This window comes from Rhinolophus hipposideros, assembly GCF_964194185.1.
Source record: "Rhinolophus hipposideros genome assembly, chromosome: 6".
Lineage (NCBI taxonomy): Eukaryota > Metazoa > Chordata > Mammalia > Chiroptera > Rhinolophidae > Rhinolophus > Rhinolophus hipposideros.
Genome location: NC_138052.1, coordinates 16935980 through 16949398, shown reverse-complemented (window position 1 = coordinate 16949398; position 13419 = coordinate 16935980). Strand labels below are relative to the sequence as shown.

Here is a 13419-nt window from a genome sequence, read left to right as displayed (position 1 = left end):
GTCGCTCTTCTATGGGACTGGGACCAATACAAACATGTCAGAGCGAACCAGTCTGGGAGTCTGATCCTTGAGGATTGGACTGTGAAAAAACCACCCTGGCCAGCAGGGGACAGAAAAGGGACTTCCTAGGGAATAAGTTCAATTGGTCATTCCTTTTCCCTTACATAAAACAAACAAAACAAAACAAAACAGAAGCCTCTCATTGCATTTCAGAGGAATATAATTAACTTTGATATAGGGGGTACAGTCTGTCGGAGAACTTATTTTAATTTCTAGCTCAAGAAGTTCCACAAAGAAAACCCTGGTATGGTCCAAGAGACCTCAGTGGGGTTAGGTCCAGCCTGAGGCCAAAGGTCACCCATGTCTTCCCCTGCTTACAGTTCTTGCATCCTAGTTTCGTTTGGGGCTGACGTCAGGCCTGTTTTCAAATCAGTCAGTGTATTCAGGGATACAGTAGCGTTCCGACCGGCAGGGTAGGCGCGGGAGGTGGACATGCTAAGATAAATCAGTAATTCCTACAACATTCCATCAACCTGGAATAATATTTTCATGTAGGTATTTTGAATCGACATCTAAGGAGTGAGCTCAGCTCTTCTCAAATTTTCTGAAACGCTAATAACAATATTTAACATTTACTAGGGCTTACTATATGCCAGACACTGCTAAACACTGAATCGTCACAAAAACCTTAAGTGCTAAGAAAGCTAGGGTAATTTATTTTTTCCTGCATCTGAGACTATACAGCTAATTAGACCTTTTGCTATAAAAACTCGGATTTCTACCCCTTTTTTTTGAAGCTAACAAGAATGAAAGGAACTCACCTTCAGCTTTAGGAAATTCCTACCTTCCTACAGAAGCGTGAAATCTATTTTTGTCCCTCAATACGTCAATTAAATTCCCGAACTTGCCACCGTGCACTTACACAGTGGCAAGTTCACGAACTTAATTGTCCAACGTATGAAGGTTCTCTGCAGCTCTACAGGGATGGATGGGATTAGAATGGAACCAATGAGAAAACTAAAGTATTTTTAAATAAATAAAACAATCCAGGCTTGGGATAGTGACACATACAACAGAGCCTGTCGTTAACAAAATAGGACTTTTGTTTTTTAATCAAGAATTTTAGGGGCACGGGAGAGGGTGGTAATGTTCTAATTATATACACAATCCAGGTAAACCACCTTAGGAAAAGGGGGTGGCCTGCCTTGGTCTGGTCTGAAAACAAGCACAAACGCACCTATAAACAGCACAGTTTCAGTCGCATTGATGCTTCGCCACCAGTGAGAGGCCCGTGGGCTCTCCTCCCAAACTCCCAGGAGGGTTCCTGTTCTTTCCCCTTCGTAATGTTAACCAGATCAAGAGTTGAGGGGCCAGCGCTACTAATGAGCCCTGCGGGGACGGCTCCCCTTCAGTGCAACCCCTCAGCTAGGGCTGGTCGTCTGCTCTGGCTGCACCACCACGTTCTTGGTGGCCCAGAGTAGAGGCCTGCGGGCCCACTGCCAACCAGCAGTCCCCAAACCCCAAGACAGTGAGCAGCCTGGGAGTTGTGGGCCAGTCTAGAGGATGCCAGCCCTTTCCATGGGGTTTGCCCAGCTTCATGGGGGTGTATATGCAGGTACATGGTGGCCTCGGGGGCTTGAGGGGTGTTCCTGGTGCCCAGCCTGAGCGTCCACAGTGACGCAAGCTGTAGGAGTCTGCTTCCTTCCTTCAACAGCACCCAGATTCCAAAAATCAACCCCAAAGAAAAGTGAAAAGGCACATCAGAGAAACAATAAATATCAAAAAAACAAAACCAAAACAGACTCTCAATATTTCCAAACATACAGCAAACGAACAAAGCAAACTACAAGCAGTGACCAAAACCCAATTTAGGCAAAAATGCAAAAAACCTCTCCATTTGTACATGTGCAAATCAAATTATATACATGAAATAAATGAGGTGTTTACTGGCATTAAAAGAAGTGTGTTTCCCCTTTGAGGAGTTTTTACACCTGAAAGTGTTTACATGTCAAAGGAAAGCTTTCTTTTAATAAATTAGATACATGTTTTCCCTCAAGTTTTTAAAGAACTTAAGATCACAGTAGGGGGGGAAAAGCCAAATTTCACTTAGGAAAAAAAGTGACAGACCTGGCAAGATATACTCACAGCCCACCCAGGAAGACACTGATCCTGGCTTAGGATTTCTGTCTGTGGAACTAGCATCAATTACAAATTGGTTTAGGATTCTGTTAAGAAAAATCACACTCAGATTCACCTTCCACTCCCGGGCAGGGCAGGAATCATGCTCCTTTCCAGACAGGGGATACGTAGGTCCCCTCCCGTTTCCTCTCGGGGGCCACTGAGCTGACTTGAGCCAAGTTGTGGACACCTGGGAGCCAGTATACACCCGGTGCCACCACCGCTATTCATAATGCCCTCAACAACAATGACGATGGAAGTGTGGGTTGGTTTGCTCAGGAGCAGCGGCCCTGAGCTCAGGGGCAGCCAGCACACAATCCTCGCGAGGCAGGCGCAGCATCTTTCCACAGAACCGAGCTTTCCAGCTTCCTTGCTTTCGGAGCTCCCGTGCTTGTTTATGAAACAGCTTTTTGCAAAACGGGTTAACCTCGCGGAGCGTGGGAAATCGGACTCAGCCCGCAGGCTCCCTCTGCTGGTCAATGCCCCCACTGACATCCTCAGCATTGGAAGCTCCCGGAAGAATTCAGGAGAGGGCAGCAGTGGACCAGGAATTGCAAGCCTGGGAACTCCAGCCAATTCCCACAATTTAGGGTGCAGCCAAGAGGCTCGTTCATAGGGAAAAGCAGTTCCTAACAGCACGGATGGCAGTTATTTCTCCTCCTACGGCAGGAAACTGCCCTTGCAAAGTTTCAAAGAATACATACACACTAACTCAGCACCCTGTTTCCAAGGTTTCCTTTGGACTTCTGCCCTTGTTGGGCCCAGGCCTCTCCATCAGCATTCTCCCTAGCACATGTGCTTAGGGGCCACTGAGCGGTGGGGGAGACACCAGCTGTCCCTTCTTACCCCCTCCATTCTCTAGGATTCAGCTCCACTAAGTGAAAAAGAGGCTGGTTGTGCATTCGGTATTATTTATGCACCAGGGGAGAATGGAGAAACAGGCAGGATCTAACTTCCCGTACCTAAAGGCTCCACACTCCCTCTGATCCTCATCAAACAGAATCCTTCCTTTAGCCTCACTTGTCGAAGGCGTGCCCAGCCATTAGCCTTGCCTGCTGTTCTGCCTGGTAGAGGCTGGGCCAGCTGCCCCAGGGGCATAGGGTGCTGGGAAGCCAGGGCTGCTGGCAGACCAAAGCATTCAAAGCCACCCCCAAGGGCTGTGGAGCGTGACAGCTCATAACTGGGGCATTCTGCGAGAGACAGGAGAAGGCTCACTTCCCAGCATGGAGATGCCAGGGGATTCCCAGGAAACATACACTTATACCCAGAGCACTGAAACAGTGCTTACGGTGGGTGGGGAACTCACATAAAGGCAGAGTATAGGGACTCGGGGGCTGGGAAGGGGCCAGATGAGTCTGACCAGGCCAGCCTGCCAACTGGCTCACCCCCTCAGAATATTCGTGCTTGGAGGAAAAGCCAACATCCGACTCCTTTGCAAGCCTCCCCTGGCTCCATAGGTGAGCAGCCAGGAGAGCGTGTCACATCCAACAAGCCTGCCCCTGATCCCCAGGCCAACATCAAGTTTACTGAGAGCCCCATTCCGTGAGCCGTGGCGAAATCAGACATTAGCGGGAATGTGAGAAAGCCCGTCTGGAGCCCAGCTCCAATGGGGTCAACCATTCATAGGGATCAGCTTCACTTCTGTACAATCGCAGCTCAAAGACAACCCTCGTAAGGAGTAAACATCATGACCAAGTCCAAGAGTAGCTCTTTCAGTCCCAAATTTTGGGATTTACCACACACTAGCGAATGTCAATTCTCCCATCTTGCACTTCCTTCCTAAGGGGACCCGAACCAATTAGGACCAAGGTGTGTATGGGATGGGGGAATGCGTGGAGCAAAGGAGCCTCTCACTGCAAAGCAGCTCCGTCTTTGGTCCCTGGCTGGGCTCTCTGGATGACACAAGCATGTCCCCCCATGCCCAGAGGGTGTGTGTCCTCTAGCTGCCATCCCTCAAGCACACACACAGGATTTTCTTTTGTTTGGCCACCATCCACTTTGAGGACCTAGGTCCCCACAGCTGCCCTCGGGCGTGCCACCAGCCCTCAGCACATCCTGTCTCCCTCCTGCACCCCAATAAATAGACAGGAATAATATTATAGTGAAAGTGGATGGTAAACAGTGGAAAATCAAAGATGACATGTGATCAATCCCTCTTTACCCTCCCCTAACCCCCCTCCCTCCCGCCCCAATAAATAAGTTAATGAATTTAGGAAATGTCCCATACAAAGTTCTTTCCAACCAGCTCAATTTCCTCCTCTAGTTTTGTTTTGTTTTAAATGAATCTCGAGATTCTCTCTCTACCCTGAAGCAGCTGCATCGACAGATTCTCCCTACAGCTGCTCTTCAAAAAATAAAATGAAGTTGTGCAGGGAGAAGCCAGGCTCCCTGGCCCGATGTCTGCTCTCATTTTGTCTTGGTGAAAACTCCACTGTGGTGCTTTGACACCTGTGGGAGTACAACCAAATTGAAACTTTTCACCACAAAGTTCAGGCTCTGGCAAGAGTCTCTGAATGACGTGTGCCCCCTGGCTCTGCCAGGATGCGGCTGGAACCACCGTCTTCCCCCAGCAAAGTGCGTGTGGGGCCAAGCCAGTGGCCACTATAGACAGTCTTTACAGAGAGCCACCTGGCCCTTGATGAAGTCCCGGCAGGGGCAAACCCTCTGGTGCCTGGGGTGGGTGCCTGCACAGCTGAACAGCAGGAGATCACCTTGGAACACACAGTGCTTGTTCTTGGGGTCGAAGGAGGGCACCAGGATGTCCTTGGCCAGCTCTGAGCTTTGGCAGATCACCTCGTACCTGGAGAGGAAGAGAAAGGCACACACGTTGGAGATGCAGGGGCTGTCCCCATCACTGGCTCCTTCGGCCCACCTGCTGCGGTCTGGGGAGCACATTCGGTTCTCCTGTTGTAGAAACGAGATGGCGCCATCCTCTGACCCAGCAATTCACCCCCACTAGGGATCATGGCTCGAGAAAGGTATGTGTGTGCCTGGATACGTGTGTGGGGGGATGTATGCCAGGCTGCTAGTGAGGCTTGACTGTAACAGAGAAAAACTGGAAATAACCCAAATACTCACCAAGTGGGGAACAGCTGAATCATGATGGCATATCTGTGCTTCTGGAGTTTTATGCAGCCCATGAAAAACAATGAAGTAGAAATGCAAGCACCAGCATAGAGGGCTGTCTTGGAGAAGGCCAAGTAGCAGACCGGGAAGTACAACGTGATCAACGTGCATGTGCATGTAAGTGTGTACGTGTGTGTGTGTGTGTGTGTGTGTGTGTGTGAGAGAGAGAGAGAGAGAGAGAAAGAAAAAGAGAGGGAGAGAGAGTGTATGTGTGTGTAAAAAGTTGAGAAGGCTACACACTAAAGCCTTAACAATGGTTACTTCTAAAGGAGTAAGATTGGGGCAAAGATGTGTATTATTTAAATACAGAGGGTGCCAAAACATGTATGCACGTTTTAAGAAAGGAAAACTATATTAAAATTGTAATACTCAACATATACCAACAACAAAAGATGAATACAAGTCACATTTGACTTCTGCAATGACAAGAGGTGCTCAAAGTGGTTGCCATCAGCGTCCAGACACTTCTGATTACAGCAAACTACTGCTTGAGCAATGTTGACCAAAGTGTCCACTTGTGTACATTTTTTTGGCACCCCTGGTGCCATAGACATTTTTTAAAAACTATGTTTAATGTTTTTATTAATGACTTGCAGAGACTCTCGCTATGTGGCCTTACTCTTCCACTGCAGAGTAATCAGATGGTCTCCTAGGAGCAGGTATGTCCCGGGGGCATCAATTCACTGGACCTATTGCAGCCATTGCTCCCCCATCCTCTCCCTTAGAGGTAAGTGCCTGAGGCTCCAGGATGTGCAGAGCAGGGGTTTGAATCCAGGCCCGATCCCACGCCTGTGTTCTTGCTCCTCTGCCATCTTCTCCCAACAGGTGAATTGTCTGTGTGCTGGAAACCATGTGGCTTCGCTTTCTCAGGCTGGGACCACTGCCTGGGGCCTAAGGATAACCAGGCGTACCTGTTTGCAACAGCGATGCCTCTTATCTCAAAGAAGAGCTGCAGATCTTCTCCTCTGGCCTGGGGTGCATTGGTCGCACCCCCTTTGGCTCCCCCAGAATAGAGAGGCCTCACTGGGTTCCAGCCTGGTGTCCCACATGCCAGGTGGGAACCAGCTCAGAGAAGAAGGTGTAGGGAGGCCAGGCAGACCAGGGTTTGAGTCCTGGCTTTATCTCTTATGAGCTATGGGACCTTGGACAAATGACTGAGCCTCTCTGTGGTTCCGTTTCCTCTTCTGTGAACTGGGGAAAAAGAATCCTGAACTCATGGGGGAGATGCAAGAATGAATGACATTAGTGCTTACAGTGCAGCTGGCGGGGTATAGCTCTGGGTAAGTATTCAATAAATAGTAACTGCTATCATAATTACAGTCCTGCTGTCAGCACGATCACCATGCCCTGCAGACATGGGATGGGCTGTGCCACCTTCCTCCCTTGCTCTATGGTATGAATTTCCACACATGCCAACCTCCTCCATTTTGCTTTGTGCCCAGAAGTCTTGATGCCTGCCGACAGGGCGGGGATCCAGATGGGGAACTCAAGGTTTCCTGTTGCCTCTGGAAAGCTTCCAAATGTTGGGGGAAAGCCTCGTACCCCGTTTCTCCTGTTCCTCTGTCTTCCTCCAGCCAACTAACTGCCTGGCCCTGTGTCTTTGCCAACTTTCATTGGGTGATTCCCAGAACATCTGGTGGGGCTTCTGGAGGCTGTCTGGGGTGGCCAGCATGGCTCACGATGCTCAGAAGGGACGCACCCCCTCTTATCTTGCTCCTGCAGTCAGCAGGGAGCTGTACAGCTTCTCTACATGCCCTAACGCCTCTAGTCTTGGCGTGCCAGCAAGGAGATGGCAACACCCAGAGGGTTAAGGTCACAGAACAACGGCGAGGCCAGGAAGTGGCGGTTTTATGGATTTCCTAAAGGAAAATGAGTCAGAGATGTGGGGCTTCTAGGTCCTCCATAGGACACCCCTACTGGCCAACTCATAGAAAGGGATCTTGAGAGCTCATGCGTGCCTTAAAAGTTTCCATCTGGAATGTGGCATTGGGAAACAGAGTTATGCTTATGCCATTTATTCAGGTGAATTATAGTAGCTGCTTTGTCTTAACTCAAGCCATCTGCCTGACACACTGGAAACCAGTAGCGTGGAAATCTCTACAATTAGTCTCAGACCCCATGGCAAGGGGTATAATTGTCAGGAGCCATGAAGAAACCCTCCCGTTCTTGCCCCAGGTCCCCTGGACTCAGACTGCAGGCACATCCTTGCGGGGGTGGGGGGGGCACACACTTACGCACGAGTCTGTGAGCACATCTCAGCTGGTCACAGTGGAAACAGCCTGGCCAAAGACCATGGCCAAAGACCACCATAAAGTGCTTAAACAGCATATGTTCCCAGAACCACAGGCGACCCACCACGAGGCAGCTCCCCACATGTTCACTTGACACCATGCCAGGGGCACACAGGGCTCCAGATGCCATCCAACTCCCTGTCTCCCAGGGAGCTCTCTGTGATTAGCGTGCAGGTCCCTGTCCCATATCCCTGGGCAGTCAGGAAGGCCATCCATCGTCCTTGCTTCATTAGTGAGCAGGAGACATCAGAGGGGAGGTGACTTCCACACACAGCCTCCACACCAGCAAGCCTCATTCCCGACCTGGGGGCCGACCCCTTGCCTTTCCAGGGCACACATGTCACTTCCTGCTTCTTGGTTTCTGGGCTGACTGCCTCACACATATTTTCTCTATCTATCTCTCGGACACACACATACTCTCTCACACCCGTTCAGAGACCCCTGGCACAGTGCGCCGTTTCCTTTCTGCAGCCCGTGCTGCTGACCTCTCCATATGGCCTGAATAGCTTCTCTTACAGGATGCGAGTTGGGGCTTCTGAGGCCCGTCAGCCCTCAGCTTCCACTGTATAGCCTTGAAGAAGAATAAAAGGGCAAAGGCCTACCTTCCCCTGGGGTCCCCAACTTCCTGAGAGGACAAAAGCTGCCCAACCCTCCTGACACAGAGCCTCACATAGGACGAAGGGATGGGAGCTGGCCTACGCCTCCCATCTTCCTTGCACGAGCGTTCCCTTCCTCCCTCACCCCTGCCCTGCTTATTCCAACTCTACGTGGGCCAAGCGCCCCAAACTCCATTGTGACTTGGCCACCTCTGTTCTCTCAGGCGCCGAACTGCTCATAGTGTAGATTTCACAATTTGGAATTCCCCCAAACTCAATAACCTAATACAGAGGGTGTCACAAAAACGTATACACATTTTAAGAAAGAAAAAAAAACTGTATTAACGCTGATGGTAACCACTTTGAGCACCTCTTGTCATTGTAGAAGTCAAATGTGACTTGTATTCATCTTTCGTTACCAGTATATATTGAGTATTACAATTTTAATACAGTTTTTTCCTTTCTTAAACTGTGTATACATTTTTGGGGGCACCGTTTGTATTTCAGAAGCTACAACTTGAAAAGGTAGCAAAATGACAAATGAGGTCTCACATGAACACACTAGCCGAGGTCTTCCCGACTGGTCACCCGGGGCCTCAGCCTTCTGGTCTGGGTCAGGTCAAGCCCTCTGGAATCACGTATGCTCTGTGCACAGGGGTTTGTGGTCACCCCTCTAACACCCACGCCATGCCCTGCAGGAACAGGAGCTCAAAGACCAGCTGCTTGACTCCTCGATTCAAGGTGACAGCATGGTACGCTCCAAAGGACTTCCTTCATGTCACAATCCAGGCCGGCAAGTCAGAGAAGAAAAAGCAGCACTGGCTGCAGGAGCAGCTCACTGCTAATTGGCCATGAATATGGATGTGCCAGGATGGCCGCACCGAGGAGGCACTCAGCAGACTGCCAGATAGCTGGGGGTTTACAACATTATCAGTATTTACAAGTGCGGGAACAACGAATTCAATAGGTCTCCGATGCTCAGAGAATTAATTTCACCAGCTTAATTGCAAAATTAGCATCCATTGCAGCCTCCTAGGAAGAAAACCCACATATCTAAGATGGGGGGCGGGGTGGGGGAGTCGCGTGGGCGGGCTGTTAAGCAATCCCCTGGCACATGGCCTGGCTTTTCGGTCTTGGCCTGCGGGCCTCCCGCTGGCCCCACTGCCCAGAAGTCTCTGGAAGAGGGGCCGTTCTGCTCTATCTGCAGCACTGGCTGCACGGTATCTCACTCAGGATGTCCCCATGTTATAGGTGAGAAGATGGAGGAAACAGAGAAAAGCAGCCTATTGGCTCCGCTTCCTGTCCTGCCGGAGGATCTGGTCCTGTGCCCTGCACACTGGCTGGCTGTGTGCAGCCCCATGCTAGGGGAGCCAGGCCCTGGTCTCGGGACTCACGGCGACCCTGACTCCTGCCTGACCGGGAAGGACCACTGCTGAGGACCGCTGTCTGGGTTCCACTTCCCGGCTGCAGCATCTCGTTCCTCCTTCAGAGGGTGGGGACGATGCTGCCGTAGACAGTTCTGTGTGTCCAGTCCCTAGTGTACCCCTGAGGATGCAGGCTCTGATACAGAGAGAGATACTCGAGGTTCTCAGAAAGTCACCTTGCTATTGGGCTGTTAAGCAATCCCCTGGCACATGGCCTGGCTTTTCGGTCTTGGCCTGCGGGCCTCCCGCTGGCCCCACTGCCCAGAAGTCTCTGGAAGAGGGGCCGTCCTGGGCCCCTCTTGGAGCGTCTGCAGCAGGAGCCGGGGGAGGGTCCTGCTGGCACCCCAGAGCTCAGGACATGTGCTATGGAAATGGAAGCTTCTCATACCGTTACACACTTTCCGTAAACATCTGGGCACCTCTCCCTCTAACAGAGTTTCACTGGTGGCAGAGCAGGGCACCACACCGACTCTCTCCAAGCCTGGCATTTGTTTTGACGTTGAGTCAAGGCAACCTCCGAACTTGGTCTTCAAGGGAAAAATAGAATCGCCGATGTCCTCCCTCAGGAGAGCTTCCCTGCGGCTGAGATGCTAGAGGCCAGGTACTTTCTTTTTTTAAAATTTATTGGGGTGACAATTGTTAGTGAAATTATATAGATTTCAGGTGTACAATTCTGTATTACATCATCTATAAATCCCATTGTGTGTTCACCACCCAGAGTCAGTTCTCAGGTACTTTCTAAAAAAGAGTTTTATACACTTTTGAATAAGACTGACAGGCGGGCCAGGCCAGCTCAGACAACTGCACACAGATAACCACAGTGGCCAACTGCGTTCTCTAACAGGGCACGGAGCCAGAACAGGGCACGGGCAAGCCTCGGGCCTGAACCCCCTCCATTCCTTCAGCATCCTCTTCAAGCCTAGGACTGTACCACCACTCTACTGAATATCTAGGGTTGGGATAGCAAATTTCTTTTAGGGGAAAACACCTAATTGGAGCTATTCAGCTGGGGGTAGGAATTAGGTAATTTTAATTAAGCAATAGGTGGCCCAGGGTGAGGCGTAATAAAAATGAGGAGATTGAAAGGGGGTCGTGAGTCAGAGGCCAGCAGAAACCTTCCACGGAAATTTGGGAACTGCAAGGGCCACACTCAAAACGCCCCGGCAAAGGGAAGAGAATAGCATCAGCAAGAGTAATGCAAGCATGAGGGCCCAAGTTCAAGCACCACAGACGGCCCAACCTGGGTGCAGCTCTGGCCTGTCTTTCCGACCAACTCCTGCTAAAGCACCTGGCCCAGGTCCCTGCAGTGCACCACGGTCCAGAGGTGCGGGGAAAAGGTACAAAAGGGGCCAGTGCTGCAGTAGGGGAAGGAGGCAATGGACTCTGCTGTGGGCAGTTGTGTGCCAGCTCCTTGCCCCTATTTCTCATTCCTTCCTGACTCTGGGGTGGAAGACTGTCATCCACTGCTTGCACTGCCCAGACTCTGCTGGGGGGCCATCTGGGGACCTGGCGACTGCCAGGGCACCCCAGGGGCAGGTCCGTTTATGCTATGATTCTGTGCCCACCTCTGCTTCGATGGTTCTTCGGTATAACAGTAACCAAACTGAACACCCCTCACAATCTCCAGACACAGACATGGCATTATTGATGCAAACACAATACCTCCATTCGAATTCTAAATATATCAGCATGCCAGGTGACCTCATCTACCTAACCATAACAATGCTGGGAGGGCAATCATGCTGCTACCTGCTCCCCTTCCCACGTCTTTTCCCAGCAGCCCACAAGCCAGGGAACGAGAACTTCATCCTTCTCAACCCACCTCTAACCCAGAGGCAAGCTGGAGCCTGAGCCACCGCCCACCCAGCACTTACTTCAGCAAGTCTTTGTCTTTGTTGAGATGCTGGAAGAAAGAAGGCTCACAGATGAGCTGGTTCTCCTGGCACACCTGCTTGCAGGACTGCCCGGGCTTAGTAAGCTTCACCTGCAGGGCACTGAGGGGTGGCCACATAACTTGTCCATGGCAGAAGTCCTAGAATGACAATGAAGCCTTCAGCCAAGGGACCGAGGGTGCAAGTGGGGACCCCCAGCGTGCCAAGCAGTCCCCCTACAAGGGAAGGCCACCTGATGTGAGACAGCAGTGAAGAGGTGGAGGTGGGAGCCCCACAGACTTGGGGTGGAATTGGGCTCAGCCAGAAGGTGTCCATGGGCCGGCTCTTCACCTCTACCCACCAGCTTCCTCAGCTGAGAAAGAGGACAGCAGCAGTATCCCCAATACGGGGCTCGAGGGGCAGCAGGAACACATGTCACGGGGCTGCCAGTGTCAGTGGCTAGTCATTATTATTACCGGCAACAACGACGCCATCCAGCTATTTAAAGCCTCCCCCTGAGACGGCCCATCTCCAGGCCCACCTTCACCAGCTGTTCTGTTTTTCCCACTCTAATTCCAAAGACATTTCAGTGTCTACCTAATTTGGCTGTTACCTAACATGACACTTGTGAACACGACTTTCAACTTGGTGAAGTGAAGACGCACACGAGGTGCCTGCAGCCACTGCTGACGGAGCCTCTCCTGCGTCAGCGGCCTGGGGAGGGGCTCCGGGCTGGTTGGTGGAAAATCATTACAATACCGCACTCATTCAACAGCTAGAAACGCACTGAGGACGTGTGATAGGATGTGAAGTGACCTGGCACACTCTCAAAGAGAGGCGCCTGTGGGGAGCTCAGAATGGGGCAGGCCAGTCATTCGGGGCCCGAGGGAGTGGAGGAAACCGGCCTGTCCAAGGAAGACCTGGGGTGGGTGGGGGACCAGGAAGCAACCTGTGCAGCGTGATGATGAGCACGCAGCCTGGGTGGTGAGAAGAAAGATGGAGTGGGACTGGGCAAAGGGAGGCGAGGAGCGGGAAACCCTGTGACCTGGGACCCCAGCTTCCATTTCAGCTGGGCCTGAACCCAAAGGAACCCTGAGCACGTCCCAGCCGTGGGAACTCATGCACCACTGGCACCAGGACTCGCTCTGCTCACACACTGTCCTTTGAATCCCCAGACCAGCCAAACTGTGGAAGCTGCTGTCCAGGAGACCTGAAGAGCCAACTTGAACTCCTTTTGGACTGAACTGGCCCCCAACAGTGGAGGTTTGGACCCTGGGCAAAGAATTCCACTTGAAGGAAGTCACTCTACAGACTTACAGGGCCACGCGGGGCAAAGAAGCCTACACAGGATATCACAGCCGTACTGTCAGAGCACAAGCAGAGGACACGGAACAGTCTGGAGCTGGTATTTAAACAGGTAACTGTTGAAATACAAATAGTAACAAAAAAAATGCAATAGGTTTCTACGTGCTGACATGGAAACAGGCTCCAGGACCCACTGAGAAGGGAAAGCAGCAGTGTGAAGGATGGTGTAGAATGTGTTTCCATTTGTGTCAAGCACTGAGGGAGGAGATGGGAAGATTCCATAAACATGCATTTGCTCCTGCAAGAATATCTCTGATCGGCATGGGTGCCGCTGAGAAGGGAAAGGAGTCCCAGGGGCAGCAGTGGTAGGGAAATTTACTTTTCAGTGTATGTCTTTATGGAATATTTTATTTTTCCTGTGTCCTTGCCCTGCTCTGTGTGGATGAGGAGCTGATGAAAAAGCTCAGAACTGGTGCAGGCAGGAGAGGGTTCATTCCCTGCCCTGTTTGTCACCTGGAGCACTGCAGGTGGGGCAGAAGGGTCCCTTAGTAGCATAGCAGTGGGTGCAGCCCCAGAATGCAAGGCCGAGCTGCATCCAGGAGTGGCCTTCCATACATTTGCATTTTTA

General features: G+C 51.2%; 1 protein-coding gene across 2 annotated transcripts in view; it reads right to left on the bottom strand.

Annotated features, from left to right (window-relative positions):
- Positions 1–4276: 4276 nt before the first annotated feature.
- MGAT5 (alpha-1,6-mannosylglycoprotein 6-beta-N-acetylglucosaminyltransferase) overlaps positions 4277–13419 on the bottom strand; it is a 319813-nt gene continuing 310670 nt past the window's right edge. For both annotated transcript variants that reach the window (XM_081052606.1, XM_081052607.1), the window contains exons 18-19: positions 11490–11647; positions 4277–4978 (exon numbers count right to left, since the gene is read on the bottom strand). In XM_081052606.1, the coding sequence (XP_080908732.1) occupies positions 4780–4978; positions 11490–11647 (357 nt within the window). In that variant the 3' untranslated portion in view covers positions 4277–4779. The remainder of the gene's footprint in view (positions 4979–11489; positions 11648–13419) is intronic.